The sequence below is a fragment of the Coenobita brevimanus genome, chromosome 65, assembly GCF_032717465.1.
Source record: "Coenobita brevimanus isolate Jiangsu-jjx chromosome 65, ASM3271746v2, whole genome shotgun sequence".
In the NCBI taxonomy this organism is placed as follows: Eukaryota; Metazoa; Arthropoda; class Malacostraca; order Decapoda; family Coenobitidae; genus Coenobita; species Coenobita brevimanus.
In genome coordinates, this window is record NC_137018.1 from 6,782,818 (window position 1) to 6,809,050 (window position 26,233).

Sequence of the window (26,233 nt, forward strand, 5' to 3'; positions counted from 1 at the left end):
CTTACCTTTCCGTAGCTGCCTTTCCCGAGCACCTTGATAAAGTTGAAGTCATCCAGGCTGTACTTCTTGAACTTTGGGCAGGTCTGTAGTGGCGGTCTGATTTCAGGTACACCAAAGTAGTCGCTGTCCGTGTCCGTCGTGGTCTCGGTTTCGTCCTCCGTGGTCTCGGTCTCGGAGCCTGAGACCGAGGACGAGGACGGCTTGGTAGGGGAGGCGGCCAGGGTACGTGTGTTCCCATCTGTGCTGCCTGAGGGAGAGGGAGAAGAAATTTGAGGTGGTGGTGGTGGTGGTGGTGGGTGTTAGAGAGAGAGAACTGTAAAGGAGTGTGAGAGTGAGATGAAGGGTAAGAGAGGGTGTGTGTGAAATGAGAGAGAGAGAGAGAGAGAGAACTTAGGGGTGTGAGAGTGAGCTGAAGGGTAAGAGAGGGTGTGTATGAAATGAGACGCCTGATAGAGTGCAAAAGAGAGACGAGTATGACAGACGTGCAGTGAGAGGAAGGCAGCAGTGGATGAGAAGTGTGGTGCTAGTAAGTGCGTGATGGAGAAGTGGAAGATGAGAGATAGTCGAAAAGAGTGTGAAGGTGAGAGGTGTGTGTGAAAGTGAGGGATGAATGTGAGGGGGTAATGAAAAAAAACAGGTGGAGAGTGAGTACGGAACTGAGAGATGAGATACAGAGGAAGAGGATGAGGAGGGTTGAAAAGTGAGTGAAATTAGTGAATAGAATGTGATGAATGAGTGAGAGAATGAGAGGTAAATATAGAAGGGTAGATGAATGAGAGATGGAGATTGATCATGAAACAGAGAGGTGAAAAAAGGAGGGACAGGTAGAGGATAAGCAGAAGGAAGGGGATAAAACTATGTACTGTCTGTGAGAATGAGAGGCAGGTGTGAGAGGATAAAGGAGTGAAGGGTGGAGTGTGTAAGTGTATCGGAGACGTGAGATGGGGCGGAAGAGCTGAGATTGGGAGGGGGAGTGAGTGAAGGAAGATTGAAAAAATTTGTGAGTGGTGATAACGTGCAAGGCAGTGAAAGTGTGACGTGTGAGTGTGAGAAAGACGGATACGTAAGTGTGAGAAGGTAAAGGAGTGAATGCAAGTCATTTTAAAAGGGAGAAGTGAGAGTGAGTGAGTGTGTGTGTGAAGATGTGGAAATGAGTGTGAAAAAGTATGATAGTCAGGTGTGAGGGAGTGGGAGGGAAAGTAGAAGTTTGAGAGTGAGGCAGGTGTAAAGTGTGACAGGGAGTGGATGAGAGTGAAAGTGTGATGGAAGGGATAAGTATGAATGATTGAAAGAGAAAGGCGGGAAATGAGGGATGGGCAGAATGAGGAAATGAAAATGAAAATTGGAAATGAGTGAGAAGTAAGCAGAGCAAAATGATCAGAGAAGTGAAATGGGAAAAAAATGGAATGAGAGGAATCCGTGTGCCTGTGTGTAAGGAAGAGTTTCAATAGTGAGTGCCAAGGGAGGTGTTTGTGTGTGTGTGTGTGTGTGTGTGTGTGTGAGAGAGAGAGAGAGAGAGAGAGAGGAAAATGTAATGTTGGTGTCACATATGAACTTGCTTCACTGCTGATCCCCACCCAAAATGAGATCCAAAGAGGAGAGGAGAGGAATAATGATGATGATAATGAAAAAATAGAAGTGGGAGTCTGACATATGTGTAGGATTATATGTTGTAATGAAAAGGATGATAACATTGTAGGAGTGATGATGATCTATCTATCTATCTATCTATTGCCAGACGCCTCAATCCCGTTTGGGGTGGCCACAAACAAATCGCCTCCAAGTCGCCCTGTCCCCCGCCATTTCACTGCCCTGCTCCCAACTCACACCCCCCTCTCTCATATACCTCTCCACCCCATCCCTCCATCTCATCCTCGGCCTCCCCCTCCCTCTTCCCCCCTCCACCTCACTCATATACACTCTCTTCGTCAGTCTTTCACCCTCCATCCTCTCCACATGGCCAAACCACCTCAGTGTGTTCCTCATAACGCTTCCTATCACATCCACATCCACACCACAACGCTCCTTTATATCCTCATTCGTCAGCCTGTCTCTCCACGTGACTCCACAGGCTCCTCTTAAATAACTCATTTCCACTGCTCTCACTCTTGACTTGTGTCCTTCCAACAATGTCCAAGCTTCACTTCCGTACGTTAGAGTTGGTATCACAATACTGTCATGTAGTAACTTTTTCACTTCCATGCTCACTTCCCTGTTTCTTATCACTGCTTTCAAGGAACCAGCAACCTTTCTTCCCTGCTGTACCCTTTCAAGCACTTCACCCTCCAAACCTCCATCCTTACTCATCACACTACCGAAATACTTAAACGTACTCACATTTTCCAATTCCTCACCATCCAACCTCGCTGTACATTCACTAACTTCACCTCTGTCAAAGAGCATCACTTTACTCTTCCCTACATTCACCTTTAGGTTCCGTTTCTTACACACTCTCCCAAACTCATCCACCAAGCCTTGCAGCTCCCCTTCGTCTTCACTCAACAACACAGTATCATCTGCAAACAACAGTACAGGGAGTTTCCAAACACTGTCCTCTCTCACCAGGGCCACTCCAACATCCACTACCCTACCTTGTACCTCTTTTATTACCCCATCCATGTACAGATTGAACAACCATGGAGACATGACACATCCCTGTTTCAACCCAACTTTCAAAGAGAAAAATTCTCTTAGTTCACCATCCACACGCACTGCAGCCTTCGCACCATCGTACATACTCTTCACAGCATTCAACAACTTCCCATCTACTCCATATATTCTTAACACTTTCCACAATCCTTGTATATGCACCCTGTCATATGCTTTCTCCAAATCCATGAAAGCCGCATACAACTTCTTTCCCTTCTCTAGAAACTTTTCCACTAAAGATCTAAGAATGAATATCTGATCTACACAACCTCTTCCCTTCCTAAAACCTCCCTGTTCTTCTCCAACTAATTTCTCTGTTCTTTCTTTAACTCTGTCTATAAGTATCCTACCATACACTTTTCCTATTATACTAAGAAGACAAATGCCCCTATGATAACCACACACTTCGTTTTCCCCTTTTCCTTTGTACAAGGGAATAATTATACCTGACTTCCAATCCTCTGGGACTCTACCTTCCTCCCAGGCCAATCTGCACATCTTCCACATCCATTCTACTACTGTCTCTCCCCCATGCTTCAGCATTTCACCACACACTCCATCAATTCCTGGGGCTTTCCCCGGTTTAACTTTCTTCATTGCTTCCACAACTTCTATCCTACTGATTTCTTCCTGTCTTCTCACCTCCCTCCTTCTCCCAGCCATTCCCCAGCCACTTATACTCGCATTACTTCCATCCTCTACGTTCAACAATTCCTTAAAGTGTTCTCTCCATCTGCTCACTTTTTCTCCCTTCTCCACTAGTAATCTACCATTTTTATCTTTCACTCCCCTGCTAACTTCACTTCCACCCTGTCTTACTCTTTTCACTTCTCTCCAGAACATTTTCTTACAGTCCCTCCACTTTACACTCAAATTCCTTCCAAATTCCTCATCCACTCTCTTCTTACTCTCTCTTACTAATCTTTTCACCTCTCTCTTCCTTTCCACATATAACTCTCTCTTCCGCCTCTCAACTTCTTCCACGCCCCTATTTCTCATCCATTCGTTGTATGCTTTCTTCTTTTGTGCCACAGCCTGTTTCACCTCTTCAGTCCACCACGCTGTTCCTTGCACCCCCCTCCGTCTTCTCTTCCTTCCACACACCACATCACATGCTGCACATATTTCTTCTGTAAATATCTTACACATACCTTCCACGTCTCCCATCTGCTCCAATTCATATTTGCCCAATCGTTCCTCCACTTCTCTCTTATACTCTGCCTTTTTCTCATCCTCTTGTAACCTTTCCACTCTCCTTGCAACTACTCCTTCCTCTCGTCTTTCCCTTCTTCTATTCCTCCATCTTACTTGGATCCTAATTCTGGCCACCACCAAGTAGTGGTCAGAAAGTCCACTCCTCCAACCTCTATATACTCTTGCATCCTTTACACATCTTCGCATCCTTTCATCCACACACACATAATCAATGATTGCCTTCCTTTCATTCAGTTCACCACCCACCCTTCTCATCACTCGCCATGTATACCTGTGGATCATTTTATGCCTGAAGAGGGTATTGGCTATCACCAACCCCCTCCCAGCACAAATGTCCACTAACGCACTCCCATTCTCATCTATCTCAGCAGGCACACCCCACTCACCAACTATTCCATCCACCTTCACATTACCAACTTTACCATTCATATCACCAATCAAAAACACTCTCTCATTCCTTCCAAACTTTTCCATGCACACTTCCACATTTGTCCAGAACTCTTCTCTCACTCTTCTAGCACGATCTTGCGTTGGCGCATACACACACACAATCGCCCACATTTGTATTCCAACTTTCAACTTTACCCACACAATCCTTGACCCAACTGATCCATACTGTCTTATGCTCTTCTTCCATCTTTTACTCACAACTATACACACTCCTTCCTTTGCCCTCTCATTCTCATCTACTCCTGCACATATACCCCATCCATACTCCCATTCTCTCACACTTTCTCCTCTCCATTTTGTTTCAGTTATTCCACATACATCCACTTTCGCATCCTCAAGCACCTGGACAATCTCTCTCTCTCTTTCACCTCATCATTCGCTCCTCTTACATTCCATGTACTCATTACCAAGTCCTTTGTCCGGTCCTGGGTCGTCATCGTTTGGTCAGTCCCTGTCCGAGGCTTCTTGTTTGTTTTTTTAGTTAGTTGTTTTCCGGGGAGGGGCACTAACCCTCCGCCAACCCTTTTAGTCGCCTTTTACGACAAGCAGGGATACTGGGGGAGTATTCTTGAAAACCCCCCTACCCCCAGGGCAAAGATACGAGAGAGAGAGAGAGAGAGAGAGAGAGAGAGAGAGACAGACAGACAGAGACAGAGACAGAGAGAGAGACAGACAGACAGACAGAATGCTGATGAGGAAAAAAAATTCAATTCAGTAAAAGGAAAAACACAAGGCGACAATAAATATGATAATACTGGCACTAACATAACAGAGGAGTGAAGGAGATATATGCAAAGGGAGATAGATGGATGATGATGATGATGATGATGATGATGGGAGAAAAAAAAAATAATCACGTAAGGGAAAACAAATCCGTATGATGATGATGATGGTGGTGGTGGTGGTGGTGGTGGTGGTGGTGGTGATGATGATGATGATGATGATGATGATGATGATCGTGGTGGTGGTGATGATGATGATGATGGTGATGGTGATGGAGGTGATGATGGTGATGATAGGATGATGAGCAAAGTAACACAGTCCCATTCAATTAAGACAGAACCACAAGACATTGAATAAATATGATAATAAGGACAGTAATAGAGGAGAGGAGGAGGAAGGAGATATGCGAGAAGTGAGGAGGAGGAGGAGGAGGGGGTACGGTAATATCAGCAAGAGTTATGAGTGTACGTGAATCGTGTCGAGTGTTGATTTATCGGAGGAACCAAGCACTGCCTCCCAGACGAATGGGGTAGGAGTGTTAGATGCACCATGAGGAGGAGGAGGGAGGTGGGGAGGCAAGGTGAGTGAGAATACCAGCTGACAAATGAAGTTAAATCGAGTGGAGCGAGTGATAGATAGTCATGAGGGATGGGTAAGAGAGCGTCTGTCAGCATTAAGGCAAATTCTGAAAGGAGCGAGGGTGTTAGATACGCCACAGAAGAGAGAGAGAGAGAGAGAGAGAGAGAGAGAGAGAGAGATCTGAGTGGACAACAGAGTTAAATAGACGTGGAGAGAAAATTGGAAGAATCCAAGTCCTCAAGAGAAGTCAAACTGCGTGGAGTGAGAGAGAGAGAGAGAGAGACAGATAGACAGACAGACAGACAGACAGACAGAGAACAAAGCCAAATTCTAAATGCTGGGAGTGTAAGATTCAGTCCGAGAGGAAAGGAGAAGAAGTGAGGGATCCCGAATCAACAAACGAATCCAAAGTGAGTGAAAGAAGAGTGATAGATGTACAAGGATGGAGAAGTGGGAGAAGGACAGTGAGTGGGTCAAGAGTGTAAGATGTACGGTTAAGAGTGTAAGGAGGACAGGAAGAACTGAGAAAATGCAAGCTGTGGTCAGACTGAGAGGGACATGAGTGCTAGATGCAACTAGGGAAGGGGGAAAGGTTAATTAGATAACAGGTCGACAAATGACGTCAAACTCTAGCGTAACATCAGTACTTTGAATGTCATGTCAGAGAGAGAGAGAGAGAGAGAGAGAGAGAGAAACAAGATAAAAGAGGTACAAAATGAAAGCGAACCCTGGGGATAAAATATGTTCAGAATCTTAGAGAAGTTCATCAGTGTGTGTGTGTGTGTGTGTGTGTGTGTGTGTGTAAGAGAGAGATAGACAGACAGAAATAGTGGGAGATAAGAGAGAAGGAGGGAAAGTGTAAGAGTCGCTGGCAGATCAATAAATCGCGCGGGAGGGCGGTGAAAGAAACGAGTAGTAATGGGAACATATATTAAAGTCATCGACACTGGCTAGCAGCGAGAGAGAGAGAGAGAGAGAGAGAGAGAGAGAGAGGTATCTATCTCCCTCCACACGCGACAGGGAAGTTACGGACTCCCTTCGAGGTCCGTCACCGATACGATCTTCAGACGTCCCTGGCCCAAAGTTTGAGATATACTGAGCACGCGGGGACGCTTAGGTGAGGGAGTCTACTAAACTGAGGTGGAGACGCAGCAGGAGGAGGGGAGGGAGGTGGAGACGCAGCAGGAGGAGGGGAGGGAAGTGGAGGCGCAGTAACAGGATGGGAGGGAGGTGGAGGCGCAGCAGAAGGAGAGGGAGGTGTAGGCTCAGCAGTAAGATGGGAGGGAGGTGGAGAGCACTGTCAGGATTCCATTATGCAGGGGGTTATGTACAGCGAGGGAGAAAAATTTGCCGCTTGGCTAGTAGGGCACTGCCAGGTTTCCATTATGCATTATGAAGTGTGATGGAGTTCTGTATGAGTTTTATTAGTGTGTGGTGTGGTATTATGGAGTGTGATAGTAGTGTGTGCTGGTGGGAGGTGTCTCTCATCTAGCATCCTGTACAGTACGTTTGTAATCTGTAGTCCACTAATGCATAAGAAAAAGATAAGAGAGTAACAGAGAAATGTGCTGTTCTTATTTTATCAGTCTTCTTTACCTATTCTCTCTTAATCTTCTATTTCTCTTATCCTTCTTGTCTCTCTTTTAACCTTTTACCACATGTACAGTTGTGGTCAGGAATATCGCTCTGCTTTTGAGTTGAATAATTATGGAACTATTACGTGATATTCTGAAAATTCTCCTGGGTTCCAACGATCGCAACACGGGGTTTCAGAAGTCATTGCTCACACTCTCGTTATTTATCGTATGGAAGTGGATCGTTATCAGTGTCCGCAATAGTATTTCTGCCAATTTAACCCAAACTTCTCCTATGCTGCCGTTTCCTGTCTCACCCCAAACCCAGCTTAGCCTCTCTGTTTCCCCTAAAGCACCTTTCCTCTCTGTAGCGTCTGAACTATGTCATTTATAGTAGGTGTCACTTGTACTAGGTGCCACTTATACTAGGTGTCACTTTAGCTAGGTGTCACTTTAGCTAGGTGTCACGTATACTAGGTGTTGCTCATACCAGGTGTCACTTTTACTCTATACTAAACGTCCATTAATTCATGTCCCCCCCCCCTCCTTTTTTTTTTTTTAGTCTGTCCTATGTAGAGCTTTTCACCATCCTGGGCTCTACCGTTCCCTCTGATGGCACATATTCTTCCTCTTGTTCCTGTCCCTTCTCAATCCTTTACCAACTGTCATCATGAAATGTCTTCCTTTTGTCTCTCTCTTTTGCTTCCCTGTTCCTCATGCAGTATCCATCTTCATAACTCCCGTCTCCTCTTTTCGCCTCTCCTCTCTCCCCTAATACCATAATACCCCGCCTGCACATACCCGTTCTCCTTTCCTATCCTTATCCTTTATCTCACAACACCTTCTCCCCCTTGCACCACTTGACCTCCCCTTATCGCCTCTTCCCTCATTAGTGACCTGTCTCTTCAGCCTCTTTCCTCATTAGCCAGTTCTTTCTTTTTAGTGACTGTCCTTATGTAGTATCGCTCTTTTCTTGTCGCCCTGTCGCCTCTAACTTCTATCCTTTCTGTCGTCCTGTCGTTTCTCCGTCCATGTCTCCCCAGCTGGCTCACGCTTGCTGTTCTTTCCCATCCTGCATCACCATACCTCGTGTAACATCTGTCCTCCCTCTATCTGTTCCCCTTATTTCGCCACGTCTTCAGTCAGTCCCCCTTGTCCTCCTCAGCAACATTTGTTCTCCCTGCCGTGCTTGTTCTCTATGAGCGTCATAATCTGTTCCCTTGCCCCCTCTTACTGCATAATCTGTTTCTTACTCCCCACTGTCTCTACATGCCCCTTTTGTCTGCTTAGTCTTGTTTCCTTACCCCCTGTGCCTGTCCAGTCTTTCCCCCCTGCCCATTCAACCTGTCCCCTTGCCTATTCTATCCTTTCCCCTGCCCAAACTGTCCCTGTGTTATTCGTCCTCTTGCCCATTCTATCTAACACATTGCCCTTTCTGTCTATCTCTTTCCCCTTCCATTTATCCCTTTCCCGTTCTGTCTGTCCATTTCCCCTTCCGTGTATCCCTTTCCCCTTCTGTCTATCCCTTCCCCCCTTCCCCCCTTTCCCCCCTGTATCCTCCCGTTGCCACATTGCCCCGACCTGCTCATACCTGCTATCCTTTCCCATCCCGGCCCATCCTCCATCTTGCCGCGCCTCTGAGCATGGCAGGTGCCGGAACTACATTACTGGCAGCGGCGTTACCGTAAATATCGGGTAAAGAGGACATAACCCGTGCTCGTCCCTTCAGAGTTTCGTCCCCCTCCTCTTCCTCTTCAGCTCCCTCGCTCCACACTCGTCCCCTTTTGTTCCAGATCCGCCTTTGCTTGTTCCACACTTGTACCTTCCTTTTACAGACTCCTTCATTCGTGTTCCGCACTTCGTTCTTGTTTCGTGTTTATCTCTTCTCGCGACACACACACACACACACACACACACACACACACACACACACACACACACACACACACACACACACACACACACACACACACACACACACACACGCACGCACGCACGCACGCACGCACGCACACACACACACACACACACACACACACACACACACACACACACACACACACACACACACACACACACACACACACACGTACGTTTTTATTCCATGCTCGTTCTGTTCTTGCCCCTTCATGTTCCTGTCTTTTGTTCCGCAGTCTTTATTTCTTGTTTCTTCGTATTCTTTCATCGTTCCTTACTCTCATCTCCTTTTGTTCCGGACTCCTCCTTGCGTGTTCCGTACTTTTTTACACACTTCTTCATTTTTGTTACGGTGCTGTTCTGTTCCTTGACCATCATTGCGTCACATTCTTTTCTGTTACTGCTCCTTGTTCGTTCCATGCCTGTTCGTGTTCCCCGCTTCTTCCTTCTGATTCTGTTATCCTCCTTTCATGTTCCATAGTTATCCCATTCTGTTCCATACTAGCCTAATCTCTCATCATATTTGTCTCTTCTCGCTCTGTATTAATTTCTGCTCGATTCATACTTTTCTTAGTCGAACCTTTTCCTCCATCCACTTGTTCCTCTTGTTGATCCGTCTCTTCACATAATCGTTCTCTCCCAGTTCGTCTTCTTTCGTCTCTACTCGCCCACTTCTTCCCTACTTGTCAGATTCCTTCCCTACTCGTCCAATCCCTTCCCAACTCGTTCATTTTGTCCCTACTTGTCCATCACTTCTGTACTCGTTCATGTGCTTCTCTTTTCATTCCTTATATCACCCCTTCTGACTCTTATGATATCACTTGACATTCAGTACATCCTTTCCGTCGTTTACCCTGTTCTCTCCTTTTTCTTGCCCTTTCTTCCCTCTCGCCCATGTCATTTCTACCTCTGCCTTTTTCATTTCTCCATTTTCACTTTCACATTCCCTTTCTCTTGTTACATTGCCCTCCCTTACTTTTCATCTCTTCTTCGTCTTTACATATCTAATTTCTTCCTCTTCCATTTTATTTCTCCCACTCCCCTTTTCACTCTAATATGTTTTCCTCATTCCCTCTAATTATTTCCTTTCCCCTCTTATTCATTCTTTCCCCTTCCCGCTTTCCCCTCTCCCCTTCCCACTTTCCCCACTCTCCTTCCCACTTTCCTCTCTCCCTTCAGTCTTCCATCTCCCCTCTCCTTCCGTACCCCCCCCCCTCTTGTTTCTCCTCTCCCTTCTCACGTATTTATCTCTTCTCTAATTCCTCCCTCGCCTCGCTCATTATCTCTCCTCCACTTTTTTCTCCCTCTTCCATTCTTCTTCTCCCCCCGCATTTATTTATTTTTTCCTCTCATGTATCCCTCTCACCTCTCCGCTCTTTCTCTTTACTTTTTTTTTCTCCATTTCTCCACCTCCCCAAGTTCTTTCATCTCTCTCTCTCTCTCTCTCTCTCTCTCCTACTCGTCTGATTTCTTCCTATTTTTTTTCCCCCCATTCCATCTTCCTTCCTTCCTTCCTTTTGATTTCATTTCTTACCTCGTCCACCATTTGCCTTCTTTTTCCTGTCTTCTTTCCTTCCCTCCTCCTTGTCCCTTCCTTTGCTGCCCGTGCTATCCTTGTCTTAGACCTTAGTAAATAACCAACCCTGTAATAACCACTACAGGAACAGTAACTCATGTTGCTGTTTACTTTCCTTATGTTCCAGTCTGTATTCTTTCACTCAACTTCTCGTGTACTGTTTGCTTTCACTTCTTCTCAAATCCCCTTTCCCTTCCTCTCCTTTAGTCCCTGTCTTTCTCTCTTCCATGCCCTCTCTTTCCTTCACTCCACCCCCCCCCCTCCTCTCCTGTGTTCTCACCACTTCTTCATTTCTCCTTTATTTTTTTCCTTCCTATACTTCCGTTCTTTTCCTCGTTTTTCCCTCACCCTTCCTTCCTCTCCCTTCAGGTCTCTCATCCCTGCCATTCATTCATCCTTCATTGTTCCATCTTTACTTTGTTCTTTTCTCCTATTCTCTTCTTCTTCTCCTCCCCGCTCGTTACACCTCCGATTCCCTCCCTTTCCCATCTTTCTGTCTCTTTGTTTTCCCCCCCGTCAGTTTTTTTCTCTCGATTTCCCCTCCTCTCTGCCCTCTCCTTTCCCCTCTCTCCTCCCACAGTTTGTCTCCTCTTTGCTCCTTCCTTCCTTTCCCCTTCCGTCCTCTCCGTTACTTCCCTCCTTGCTTCCTCTTTTCGTCCTGTCTGACATACACCTCCTCTTTCCTATCTCTTTAACCCCTTCTTTCCCCCCATATATTCCTCCCTTTTTTGCTGTTTCCTGTTCTGTCTTCCTTCCCGTCTGTCTTTCACCCCCTTCCTTTCCTCCCTGTCCCTTCCTTCCTCCCTGCCTCTTCCCTCCTCCCTCCCTCTCCCCTTTCCCTCCTCTCTGACCTCTTCTTACCTCTTCATTCTCCCCTTCATTTCTTCGTCTATAGCCTCACGTTTCCCTCTTCTATTTTCTGGCTTTCTCTTGTCTCTTATTCCTTACTTCCACTTCCCTCTCTCTCCCCTTGGTCCTTCTTTTTATCCCTCTCCGTCCCTCTTCTTTCTCCTGTCTATCGTATCTCCCTTCCATTCTCCCTTCTTTCTTCCTCCTCCCCCCCTCCTCTCCCTTTCTTTCTCCTCCTCCTCCCTCCATTCACTCCTCTCCGAATCCTTCCCTGACTCTGTCTCTACTTTTTTTTCCTTTCGCACCCCTTCTCCTCCTCCTCCTCTCCTTCCCTTTTATTACAACTCCATTCACCTCCTCCTTTCAGTCACATCCTTTCCTCTCTCTGTCACCGCCATCTTTTCTCCTCTATGACCTCTTGCTTCCTTCCCTTTTCGCCTTTTCTCTCCCTGTGTCAAGTTTTCCTCCTCATATCCCCTCCCTCCCCTCCTCCTCTCTTCACACCTATTCCTCCCTGTTCATTCCTATCCTCTCATTTACCATCCCCTTCTCCCTTCCTTGTATCCTTCCGTCCTTTCAAATTCTTGCTATTAATCTCCCATATCATCCCCTCACTTCCCCTTTCCTATCACTTCCTTGTCCCCTCTTCACATTTACTCCTGTTCCTCCTGTACATTTCTTTCTCACCCCTCTTTCTATCACCCACTTATTTTCCTTTTCCTGAACCTCTCTCTCTCTCTCTCTCTCTCTCTCTCTCTCTCTCTCTCTCTCTCTCTCTCTCTCTCTCTCTCCAACCCCCATACCAGCCTCGTATTTCTCCTTTACTGAGTTCGTCTGGATTTTCATCACATATTTCTCTCTGATTCTTCCTATTCATTTCAACACTGTTCCCTGGTTTCCCTTTTCCTATCCCTTTTCTCTACCCACCCTGTCTCCTATCCCATAACCCCCTACCTCTTGAACCATCCCTGTCCACCTCTCTCCACAGGTATCCCCTTGTTCTCCCCTCACTTAACCCCTTACCCTCTGTTTCCCTCCCCTGTCCCTTCTCTCCCCTGCTCCTACACTCACCCTGCCCCTCCCTTTCCTGTTTCTTCACCCCTATCCCCAGTACTCTCCCATTCCCTCCCCCCTCCACTCTTCCCCTACACCCCCTTCCCTCATCCCGCTTCACCCTCCTTGAACCTCTAGTCATAATCCCTCTACCCTCTGTGTTCCTCCTTCCCTATTCCCCTGCCCCTCCCAACCCCCGTGTTTCTCTTCCCCCGTTCCCCTACCCCTCCCAACCCCCCTGTTCCTCTTCCCGTATTCCCCTTTCCTTCTCAACCCCCCTGTTCCTCCTCCCCCATTCCCCTACCCCTCCCAACTCCCCTGACCCTGACCAGGCTCATGATCCCCTGCCCCACCCCTCCCGCCCCCCACCCTCCTCATTCGGCCTCTGCCTCACCGGAAGTACCCCCCCTCCCCCTTCACGGAAACTGAAACTAATTTTGACTCCAGTGTGTCAGACCCAGGACGGATCTCAGGTGCACACACACACACACACACACACACACACACACACACACACACACACACACACACACACACACACACACACACACACACACACACACACACACACACACACACACACACACACACGATTTCTCTTCCTTTTTTATTAATGAAGTAAAATATTTCTTCTTCCTTTTTTTTTTTTTTTTTTGTAGCTAAGAATTTAGAAGAACTTATGTCTGATTGTGACCCATTTTCGCAGGGCTGTGTAATAATAATCTCTTCCCTGTGCTTAGACATGATGATGATGATGATGATGATGATGATGATGAGGAGGAGGAGGAGGAAGAGGAGAAGGAGGAGGTAGCCCCATTATTAGTGTTGAAGAATAGAATGATGATGATGATGATGATGATGATGATGAGGAGGAGGAGGAAGAAAAGGAGGAGGAGGAGGTAACTCCATTATTAGTGATGAAGAATAGAATGATGATGAAGATGGTGATGATGATGATTATGATGATGACGATGATGATGATGATGATGATGATGATGATGAGGAGGAGGAGGAAGGAGAAGAGGAGGAGGAGGTAACCCCTTTATTAGTGATGAAGAATAGAGTGATGATGATGATGTGGTGATGATGATGATGATGATAATGACGATGATTATGATTGATGAATGATGATGATGATTGATGATGATGATGATGTGGAGGACTTTGAAGCTATGAAATAAGATGTATGGTGTCAAAATAGGCGGTCAGGCTATAACACATATATCAAATGAACCCCAGAATAAGTATACTCTTAATCTGAACTGCAAAAAGTACAGACAATTAGCCTTTTTTTTTTCCCCACGCCTGCATTCATTCTAGAGTCTTGTATCCTGAATCGCTGAAACTACAGGAAGTGCACGGTAGCATCTGAAACTGTAGCTGTAATTTTGAACGATAACCAAAGAAAATGGTGTCAAGTAAAGGACAGAAAAACATAGACCTTTCGAAATAACTCTACTTTTCACTTCACTGTACCAAGTAAGTGAGTTTTTGTTGCTTAGTTCCCTGTTTTAGAATTGAACTTGTTTTTCGTATACTCCTTTTTTTTCCCCTTTTAATTTAGGGTTTACTTTTGCCATACGCCTTTAATGACCTTTAACAGTTTATGCGGCAGGTATATAATTTCCTTTCACGATGATCAGTTACCTATTTTAAGTCACCCAATTCACGCGGATACAAAAGATACAAATTTCTAAAAATATGCATCCTAAAAAGTAATTTCTGTCATGTAGCTATGTAATTTGAGGCCCCCACCATCACTTAGTATTTCTATAACTTATATATTCCACGGACACATTGAGCAGAATCGCTAGCTGTAGGCCTGAACGAAAATACGTAGCAGAGAAGGGAGTAATGTAGCGATGTATTCCTGCCAGTGCTCTCTCTCTCTCTCTCTCTCTCTCTCTCTCTCACAGACGAGGGGGCGTATCCTCAATCCCCCCCCTCCCCCACCTACTAGTTTAAACCCTCCAGCATAATTGTCATACCGTTGAAGGGGAGAGGGGAGGAGGGACAGGTAGAACTGGAGGGGTTGGATGAGGAGGGGGGAGAGGGAAGGGACAGGTAGAACTGGAGGGGTTGGATGGGGAGGGGGAAAAGAGAAGGGGAGAATTGGAGGGGTAGGTTGGAAAAGGAGGGGGATGGCTTGGGAGAAGGGTGGGAGGGTAAAGGGAGAGGTGAGAGAGTCCTTAGAGAAAACTGGGGAGTAATGACGGAGCGATGGTGTTTTACGGGGGAGGGAAGAGGTTATTGGGGGGGTTAGTGGACTCTGATGGAGAGGGGGCGCTTGTAGGGGCGGTGGAGTGGAGGAGGGGGAACTTGGAGGGGAATGGTTATTGGGGGGGTAGGGGGAGGGGGATACTGACGGAGAGGGGGCGTTGTAGGGGCGGTGGAGTGGAGGAGGGGGAACTTGGAGGGGAATTATAGGGAAGGATATGGGATGGGAGGTGGGGGAGTCCAGGGAAGGGGAAGGAGGGTTTGAGAGAGGATGGGGATGGGCGTTCCTGCAGGGGGAAGGGGGTTGTGTGGGGGATTGTGGACGGTGAGTGAAGGTATATGGGTGGGGGAGGGGGGTACGGGAGGGGGAAGTAGGGTTTAGTGGAGACTGGGAGTTACGGTCTAGCAGGGGAGGGGGAGGTTTTTTGCGGGGGAAGGGGCGGTTGTGTGGGGGGTTGTGGACGGTGAGTGAAGGTATAGGGGAGGGTGAGGGGGGTATGGGAGGGGGATGTAGGGTTTAGTGGAGGCTGAGGGAGGGGGTCATGCAGGAGGGGTTGTGGGTTATGGGTTGGGGGGGTTTAGGTCGGCTGGCAGGTTTACCCGTCTGGAACGTTGCCAGGCTTTACTCAAGACGTTAATGGTTGTTTAGTTGTGTTGCTGGGCCGAGGGGTGTCTCTGTGTGTGTGCTTGTCTGTGTGGGTGTGGAGGTGCCTGTCTGTGTGGGTGTGGGGTGCCTGTCTGTGTGGGTGTGGGGTGCCTGTATGTGTGGGTGTGAGTGCCTGTCTGTGTGGGTGTGGGGTGCCTGTATGTGTGGGTGTGGGGTGCCTGTATGTGTGGGTGTGGGGTGCCTGTTTCTTTGAGTGTCTTTGTCTACGCTTCTCTGTGTATTAGTCTGTGTCTTTATGCTTGTCTGTGTGCTGTGGGTCTCTGTATGTCTGTCTGTTGGTAAGTACTTGTCTCAGTGGTTATGGGTGCTTGTATGTGTATGTGGGTGCTGGTATGTGTATGTGGGTGCTGGTATGTGTATGTGGGTGCTTGTATGTGTATGTGGATGCTTGTAATATGTATGTGGATGCTTGTATGTGTATGTGGATGCTGGTATGTGTATGTGGATGCTTGTATGTGTATGTGGATGCTGGTATGTGAATGTGGATGCTTGCCAGTGTTTGTGGGTGCTTGTCTGTGTGCATGTCTTTGTTAAGATGCATACCGGTACGTGTGTTTTTATGTGTGCTTGTTTCGGTGCACCTGTGTGCTTGCATCCGTCTGTTTGCTTGTCTGTGTTGACCTTTCCGTGTGTGTGTGTGTGTGTGTGTGTGTGTGTGTGTGTGTGTGTGTGTGTGTATGTATGTGTATGTAGTGTGTGTGTGTGTGTGTGTGTGTGTGTGTGTATGTAGTGTGTGTGTGTGTGTGTGTGTGTGTGTGTGTGTGTTATGAGAGAGACTAAAAATCATGCCGTATCAGCCTCGTAAACTATAAAAAGGGAGTCCATAGAGCGAGTGAGCAATTTGACTTCTTAACCATAGATAATAGTAAAGGAGTTAATGAAGGCTTTATCTAAGCTCCCCAGCGCAAGAGGCTCTCCTAAGCTGAATAAATGCGTTTGAAGATAATGGAAGTAATAAAAAGTAATAGGGAAAAAACGAACTGAGAGGGAGAAGGCAATTTTACACTTACTCCTCACTAAGACCTTCCCCCGTCAGAGTTGCAATGCTAGCGATCTTTTAGTAACATGTCGAAATGCTTAGCTCAATCTAGCATCTAACTTTTTACATTTTTACCAAGTCTTAGCCATATGTCTTCAGTTTCGCCATATTTCTTTGCGATTCCATTAAGATTTTGGCGTTCTGCGACTGTCTAGCACTTTCTGAGAACTAATTTTCCAGCATGGTTTAGATTTTTTCCCCATTTTTCAGCGATAACCCAGTAATGTTGTAGTATTTCTTAGGTGCTTTGGTGTTAAGCGACAATGTAGCACTTGGGCAGAAAGTTTAGGGACTTTTTTCTAATCATTTATTTTGGCAACTCTGCTCCCCACTCATGGCTGCCACTTACCCAACCACCCACTCTCTCATCTGCTTTCCTTCGCACACTCCCTCCCATACCCAACCCTCTCATAATTATCACCAAACTCACCCGAATATCACCCTCCTGCTCACCCATCCACTCCCACGCCCGTATCTCACCTCCCTTCCATCTCTCCCCCACTCTAACCCAAACCACCCACTCTTCATCCCGACTATTACCATCCCACTCCCCATGAGCTCCCGGGCCCATATCTCACCTCTCTCTCCTCGCATCTCTTCCTCACTGTCCCACCCACTCTTTACTCCACTCACACTCCACCCATTCCCCCGCCCACCCCACCCCACCCTTCCACCACCCACTCTCTCACGTCCACATTGTCCTTCGCCAGACATCTGCCACCTGGATCGTCTCACCTTTGTTTTGGTGGACAGGTGATCAGCCAAGAGCCACCATCTTAATAATTATCGGTGACGCAGGTGAATATACTTAAATAACCGCGCGTAAGGGTTCATTAAACACGGCCGCTTAAAGAGGTCCTCCCTACCTTAGAAAAAAGCTAGTAAGAGAAGAATAAGTAAACGTATTGAAGCTGCATATAGGAACTCGAATTGAACTAAAGGTACGAATTATTTAACACTGAATACCTGTGAAAGATATCAGGCATGAAGTAAAATTGTAATTATTTAACTTGGTGGCCTCACTGGTTTAGTGGTACTGTAGAAGACTCTGATTAATTCGTGCGATAACGCGCTAGGGTTCGAATCCAAGAGATGGCCGCAGGGTTTTTACTATCACGGAAACACTGCCAGGTACGTCGAATGGTCTGCAAGATATGTTTGATTCGGACTTAGGTAGTTGAGCCTCGAGGCCTTCTAAGTCCCAGGTCAAGAAAGAATATGACAGTGGACAGTGGCTCTTCGTTATAGCAGTGCATTCACAGATGATGATGATGATGATGATGATGATGATGATGATATTATGGCATTGGCTTTTCTTTTATTGGCTTACATTCACAGATGATGATGATGATGATGATGATGATATTATGGCATTGGCTCTTATTGGCTTACATTCACAGATGATGATGATGATGATGATATTCCGCCATGTTGCATCTACGTAGCGTGAGGGAGATATCACACTGAGATTTATTAAAACTGCGCAAGTATATACCGGTACGTTTATTAATAGCACTCATAACCTTTCGAGAGACTGGATTGATAAGTGGAATCATTTACGGTGTAGTTCGCTGTGGGCTGTGAGGATTTTCTCTAATTTGCTTGTTACTTTTTCTGTTTTTGGATCCACTGCGACTCTACAAAAGAATAGGAAATGAAGATAGAATGATGATGACGATTATGATGATGAAGAAGGTGATGGTGGTGTATATAATGGTGGTGGTGATGGTGGTAGTGGCGGCGTGTATAATGATGGTGGTGGGTGTGGTGTTTATAATGATAATGATGGTGATAACTGTGTTGATGATGATGATAGTTGTGTTGATGATGATGTTGGTGGTGGTGGTGGTTGTGGTGGATGTGTTGGTGGTAGTGTTTATAATGATGATAATGGTGATGAAGATGGTGGAGGTAGTGGTGTTTATGGTGGTGATGGATGTAGAAAAATATTCGTAACTTCACGAATGGATGATTAAGCAAACAGTAAATACATAGGCCTACATGAATCACAAACCGAGAATTACAAAGATTGTGCTTTTAACATACAGGAATACAACAGCCTTACAAAATACAGCTTAGGAATACATAAAAATATAAATAATATGTCCAAATACCTCACTCAGCTCCCGTGCCAAGAATGCGGAGGTTACACATAGCACTTTGCGTCGACTTTCTCATTGGGGAGGCAGATTTTAGGTGAAGATAAAAACACGCTACATAAAGGTAAATGAACTCGGTGTGGTTGGGTGGGGTGTGCGGTGTGAGTGGGGTGTGGAGGGAGGAACTGCATGTGTAACCTCCCCCCTCCCCCCTCTCCCCGTCCCCATCTACCATACCTCCTACTCTGTACTTCCTTCCTCCCCCTTCCGCTACCCAGTCTTGATATTATTCACCCCTTACTTTCTCTCTCTCTCTCTCTCTCTCTCTCTCTCTCTCTCTCTCTCTCTCTCTCTCTCTCTCTCTTCCACCCACCTCACCTCCTACTCTGTACTTCCTTCCTCCTCCACCCCCTACCCAGTCTTGGTATTATTCACCCCTACTCTCTCTCTCTCTCTCTCTCTCTCTCTCTCTCTCTTCCACCCACCTCACCTCCTACTCTGTACTTCCTTCCTCCTCCACCCCCTACCCAGTCTTGGTATTATTCACCCTCTACTCTCTCTCTCTCTCTCTCTCTCTCTCTCTCTCTCTCTCTCTCTCTCTCTCTCTCTCTCGATACTTACATCTGCACCCCATCCTACCCCCACTCTCAGTACCACACCTTTCTACCATCATTTCTGGGTACAACTCACCTCCCTTCTTGACTGACGAAAGGGCCTCTGCCAGGAGCTTTTGGTTGACGCCGCAGAGGTTGGGCATCTGTTTCTCACACTTCTTATGGCAGTTGGTTCCGCATACTGGAGGAGAGAGAGAGAGGGAGAGAAATTAGTGCTGGGGATCATTATACAGTGTTCTTGTTAGGGGTTATTAGGCGGAAGTGAAAAGCCTGGTCCACTGGAAACTTGGCCTTGTATGTTATGGGGACGGCTCATTCTGCTGGTCTGGGCGTGGGTGTGTTAGTGGGAGTATGGGTGGAATAAATGCTGCAGGATAGACTTTGATAACTCTGACCAAACCTTCCCCCCAACAAACAAAAACTCTCCCGAAGTGGCTGATATGCGTTATATATTCACCACACACACACACACACACACACACACACACATGCGTATCATGTGTAGGCGCATATGCGTCCATGTATGTGGAAAGAGGAATAAGAAGCCCAGCAGAGAAAGACGCGAGGAAAAGGAGTGTTGAACCAGGAGGAAGGAAAATTAGTCAGGAAAAGCACAGAGTAAGGAGCGAGACAATTGTTAAGAAGAAGAGCAGAGTGTGGAGCAAGGAAAAGGGGTGTTGAGTAAGGAGAGAGGAAAAGTAGGAAGTAGAAGACGGAGGAAGGAAAGTAGGAAGTAGAAGACGGAGGAAGGAAGGTAGGAGGTAGAAGACGGAGAAAGGAAAGTAGGAAGTAGAAGACAGAGGAAAGAAAGTAGGAAGTAGAAGACGGAGGAAGGAAAGTAGGAAGTAGAAGACAGAGGAAAAGAAAGTAGGAAGTAGAAGACGGAGAAAGGAAAGTAGGAAGTAGAAGACGGAGGAAGGAAAGTAGGAAGTAGAAGACGGAGGAAGGAAAGTAGGAATTAGAAGACAGAGGAAGGAAAGTAGGAAGTAGAAGACGGAGGAAGGAAAGTAGGAAGTAGAAGACGGAGGAAGGAAAGTAGGAAGTATAAGACCAAGGAAGGAAACGTTGCAAGAAAAAGGACAGTCTAAGAAGCGATATTAGGCGAGGACATTGAGTAAGTACCCCAGTGCCTATCACCCACTGGCCAGGTCCTTTTGATGGCCACTGTATTTACCGTCAAAGGTGTGGCATTAATCACTACCCTTATGGTCACTCCCAGTTCAGGCAACCAATTTCTCACCGCTTTGACCGGGCTCTGTGTGTGTGTGGTGGGGGAGGGAGTTGTGTGTGTGTGGGGAGGAGGGAGTTGTGTTAGTGTGTGAGGAGAGGGAGTGTATGGGGTGAGGTGGGTGTGGGGAAGGGGTGAGGTAGATGTATATGGGGGGAGGATTTGTGTGTGTGTGTGTGTGTGTGTGTGTGTGTGTGTGTGTGAGAGAGAGAGAGTTGGGTCCACACTCAATACGCTTCTTTTCATGATGGAAACATTTACTTTAAACGGCGTAATTTGAAAACGAAGTTATTCCAACTAAATTACCGTGTTTGAGAGAGAGAGAGAGAGAGAGAGAGAGAGAGAGAGAGAGAGAGAGAATTCACGTCGATTTAAGGTTACCTCATACCGAGCCACAAATCACTTCAACTTCATGTGCAAGGAAGCAGAGAAAGAATAGTCTACGGGATCAGCTCTCCATATTTCGTTTTTTCACATATACTGTAGAATCCGGAATTTTGGTATTTAGATCAATACACTCCTCAATAAGGTGCTTTATTTCATTGTGCCACGGATTTTTTTTTTTTTTTTTTTTTCAAGTTGGAGGAGTTACGTATAGCCTTCGTTAACCCTTTCGACACGACAGATCTTTCCTAAGTTGCATCAAATCGTCTGCATGAAGCAAGAAAAGTTGAACCAGGTCACAGCAATGAAAAGGTAAATGAGGAAGGGCGTCTTTTTGTTCATTTTTTGGCGTTCGAGATATTTGAGCCGTAACAGACACACAGGCACAAATGAATACGCACACAGACACACAAACACAAGCAGACAAACACATGTAAGTACACACAAACAGATAGTCAAAAACACGCACAAACACATCAACGAAACAGAGTGACATAATTTTCTCTTTGTGTCTTGGTATGGGTGTTAATTTTGAGTAAGGAAAATTTCACGTATATGTTATGTTTCGCTTTCTTTAGGGAATGACCTAATAAAAAAACACGTGATTTTTAGAACAGGACATCCAAAATAGGACTTTAGAATTTTTAATAATGTGTTGAATAATGTAGACCAAAATAGACATAAGGTGTAGACCGAGAGAGGGTAATGACAAGGTGTTGACCGAGAGAGGGTAATGACAAGGTGTAGACCGAGAGAGGGTAATGACAAGGTGTAGACCGAGAGAGGGTAATGACAAGGTGTAGACCGAGAGAGAGTAGTGACAAGGTGTAGACCGAGAGAGGGTAATGACAAGGTGTACACCGAGAGAGGGTAATGACACTTGAATTGCCTGACTCGACTTTATTTCCACTATCAGACTGGCGTATAATCCCGTAATCTGATGCCGCCTCTCGACTCTGAACGTGAGGAGGTGAGATATTGGGTCAGCAGTCCAGTCACCTCCGAATATACAGCATAATTCGTCGTATTATTAGATTAAAACGCATATTGTCTGAGCTGTAGCGTACTTGAACATGCGTCCTACAGTCCATAAAGATAATTATGTTGTCACGGCTGTCACTGTAGATTTAGTTGGCTTATAGGATTAAAAATACCTTTACACACACACACACACACACACACACACACACACACACACACACACACACACACACACACACACACACACACACACACACACACACACACACACACACACACACACACACACACACACATTATATACACCTATATATTAACATTGTTACGGGCGATTCATCCTTGGGAACACAGTACCTCTTGCCTCCCTGATTCAGGAAAGGGTGAAGTGAATGAGAGAGCGAGGAAGAGTACGAGTGACTGAGAGAGCGAGGAAGAGTATGAGTGACAGAGAGCGAGGAAGAGTACGAGTGATTCAGTGAGGGTACAACGCTGAGAGGGTTCAGTCCTGCCTCCGCCTGTGGTATTACAGTTCAGTGGGAGCTCTCCTAAATGAAGATTAAAGGAACTCTTTTGTGATTTTGTCTGCTCTCCCGTCACGTCCTCTTTCTTCTTCAGCCTACCTGTCTGAGTTTCCTTGTCTCTCTTGTCTGCACCCAGCTTTTCCCATCTGTATCCCGACTCTTCCAGCTGCACCGTGCCACTTCCAACTGTACCCTGCCTCTCCCGTCTGTAACCTTTCAATCCCATCCGTACCCTGCCTCATTCTACTGTACCCTAATCTCTCACCTGTACTCTATCTATCCAAACTGTGCCCTACCTCTCCCAGCTTCACCCTGCCGCTCCTGACTGTACTCTGCCGCACCTTGTTTCTTCCTCCCCTGGCCCTTCCCAATTCTTCCCTGCCTCACCCTGTTTTTGCCTCTCCATGCCCCTCTCAGCTGTACCTTGCCTTACCCTGTTTCCGTGTCTCCTTCCCTCTCTCATCTCTACCCTGCCTCACCCTGTTTCTGCCTCTCCATGCTCCCTTCTCACCTGTACCTTGCCTCACCCTGTTTCTGCCTCTCCTTGCTCTTCTCAACTCTTCCCTGACTCACCCTGTATCTGCCTTCTCTTGCTCTTTCCAGCTTAACCTGCCTCACATCCTACCATATTCCTCATCCTTATTCTGGCCTTCATCCCTCCCGAGAGCCTTCCTGCTGTGCTATCCTTTTCTTCGACTAATAGAGAAATGTATAAAGTTATAACCTGTCCTACAGCAAACAGCCTCGAAAGGACCAAGAGATCTGTTGTGGTTTGCTTTCCTCTGTACGCCTTTGTTCTCCTTTATACACTCTCTATCCCATTCCTGTGTCTCACCTAACTCTCTCGGCTTTTCTGCATGCCTTTGGCTCTCTTAATTGTCCCTTACTTCCCCCAATTTCTGTGTCTGTGTCTCACCTCGTACACTACCTCACTATGGCCTCTCGTCCTTCCATCGCATTCACCTTCAACCTCTGCCTTATCCTGCCTTTCAGTCTCTTGCTTTTACCTTACAGAACTCTTCCCTCACTTCCTCATTACCTTCGCGTCCTGCTTCACCGAGTTCTGCCTCATTCTTCCATTCTACCTTAAGTCTCTCTCAGCTCTAGTCTCCCAGCTTCATTCTTGCATCACATCCACCTTCACCCTCTTCTCCTTAGATCATCAGCCCTCCTGTGCGTCACTCTCTTCCCTACTTCACCCACATTCTAACTAACTTTATATGTCTTGTCTCTCCCTAGTTCTTCAGCGATTCCTTGCCTCTCTTTTCCACATCTTCTTTTTCTGTTTTACTCTATTTCCCTGTCTCGTTCTGCCCCCATTTGCCTTTCCATATACCTCTCCCTCTCCCATTTTCCCCCTGCTTCATCAGCTGACTCATCCTACTCTGGTCTGCTTTTCCCTGTCTCAGCCTCACTGTTACTTCTTTTGCTCTGCCTCCCTTTCACTCTACCCTGCCTCACTCTGTCTTTCATCCCATCCCCTGCCTCACCCCCACTCCGGCCTACCTTACTATCACTCTACCTCTGCTCTGTCTCTACCTCTGCCTTGTCTGTGCCTATACCCTGCCTCATTCCTGCTTTGCCTTCCAGCTTCGCCCACAGCCAGGCCATCAACCTCGTCTCCTCTGGTCTCCCCGTTTCCCTCCCCAAGTTACGATCCAATCTCGGTCATCCATACACCACCCTCTCTTTTTTTAACACACACACACACACACACACACACACACACACACACACACACACACACACACACACACACACACACACACACAGGTAAATGAACCCTGGAATATGGCTCTCGTAAATGAAGCCTGTGACCTGATATGGTGGCGATTGAGTATTAATTAACTTCAGGTATATATATATTCACTAGTTTGCAGAGCTGGAGGGAGTAGGATCACCGATATGAGGGGTATTGAGATAATATTTCGGGTAATTGATAGTGGATTTGTTGTTGATCCTTGTTTCTGGTAAAAGGCTTTGATTTTCTGTGGAAGGTTGTAACAGGAACTATGGAAGCAGTGTGTATGTGTGTGTGTGTGTGTGTGTGTGTGTGTGTGTGTGTGTGTGTGTGTGTGTGTGTGTGTAACTTTCAGACTAATATAATAATAATAATAATAATAATAATAATAATACCGTAATAATAATAATAATGTATATGTGTAATTTTCAGACGACAATAATAATAATAATAATAATAATAATAATAATAATAATAATAATAACAATCATAATAAAAACTAATAGTAATATTAGTAGTAGTAATAGTGTATAGGTGTGTGTAATTGTCTGGTAATAATAATAACAATGTGTGTGTGTGTGTGTGTGTGTGTGTGTGTGTGTGTGTGTGTAAAGTACAGAAAGTATCGATAATTTACTCAGAGTCTTTCTTCATCATATACTCAGCTTGATTAAAAGGAAAGTATAAATATAACATCAGTTTTCGTCAGTCAGAATCTCCATATATGAAGTGTGGAAGTGAAATACATATATGAAGTGTTGGAGGTGAAGTACATCGTGGAATTTCAGTTATTTTAACGCTGCTTCTCTGTTTAAGTCGAGTAGAACACATACTGAGGTGAGTCTCCTGCTGTGCTGCCTCGTGGAATATATGTCTGTTTACCTTTCTGTCTCTGTGCACCTGTCTCGTAACTCAGTATCTCTCTGTCAGAATATCAGTCAGTCAGACAGTCAGTTGGCCATTCACGCTGTCTGTCCATCTGTCAGTCTGTTGTTCTATCTGCTGTTTATCTGTATTTGTCTGTTTGTCTGTCTGTCTTCGTTTATCAGTGCTTTTCTGTCTGTCTGCTACGTCTGTCAGCCTGTTTCTTTTTTTTCTCTCTCTCTTTCTTTCTCTCTCTTTTTCTCTCTGCTCCATCTGTCAGTCCATCTATCTGTCTGTTTCCAAACGTCACATCCTCTCTCCTAAAAACTAATTTGGAGGCTCAGTAGCTATTACTAGGGCCAAATGCTAAATGTTATGTACATTGACAAGCTATAAGTCGTCTCACTGCAGTAGTTAATAGATGGAATGGGAGGTGCCGGCACCAAGGAAAGCATCAGTCCCCCAAAATACTTATCGTTACGTATTTTCTGTAGTGCATCTGTGTCGGATTTGACTCCCTGATATGTAGGTTATTCCTGTTTTCTGTGAGCTAAATAAAATCGTCAGTCTTAATCTGGAATTCAATATAAAGTTAGTATTCATGGCCGAAAAGTTATTCGCGAGAGTTTTCAACATTTTTAGCACCAGGTTTTAGCATTTTTGGTACCCTACCTTAAGTTTAACATTTTTGGTACCCTAGAGTGTATATAACATTAATCTCTTAAGCACAATGATTCCTTGCTAAGTACATTCTTCCCTCCGCCGGATTTTATTCAGCTTAAAAGTTGAATCCGCACAGTATATACCGAATAATCTCTTACAGCAGTTCCACAGCTGAGTTGGAAGGACACGGGTAGCGTTTGAAGATGACAGCACACCACAACAAGAGCCAGGTCTGACAAAGGCAGGTTGGCTCAGAGAAAAGGAGACAAAAGCAGAGCGAGATCACGGGCACTCACGTTCAGTCTGGGACATAAATTTGCGTCAAATATTTCTCCTCGCCTTCCTCTTACTTTTCTCTGATGGGTAATATACCTAACCTGAAAGAAGTTTTGCCTAATATTCCTAACCTGTGAGAAGTGTTGGCTAATATGCCTAACCTGAGAGAAGTGTTGGCTAATATTCCTAACCTGTGAGAAGTGTTGGCTAATATGCCTAACCTGAGAGAAGTGTTGGCTAATATTCCTAACCTGTGAGAAGTGTTGGCTAATATTCCTAACCTGTGAGAAGTGTTGGCTAATATTCCTAACCTGAGAGAAGTGTTGGCTAATATTTCTAACCTGTGAGAAGTGT

The 26,233-nt window shown here is 45.8% G+C and overlaps 1 protein-coding gene across 1 annotated transcript in view; it reads right to left on the reverse strand.

The window, feature by feature from the left end:
• The window catches only part of LOC145404876 (uncharacterized), a 125,536-nt gene that overhangs the window by 51,251 nt on the left and 48,052 nt on the right, over positions 1-26,233 (reverse strand). Inside the window, exons 2-3 of the mRNA XM_080276377.1 lie at positions 19,298-19,402; positions 6-247 (exon numbers count right to left, since the gene is read on the reverse strand). Coding sequence (XP_080132503.1) covers positions 6-247; positions 19,298-19,402 — 347 coding nt within the window. The remainder of the gene's footprint in view (positions 1-5; positions 248-19,297; positions 19,403-26,233) is intronic.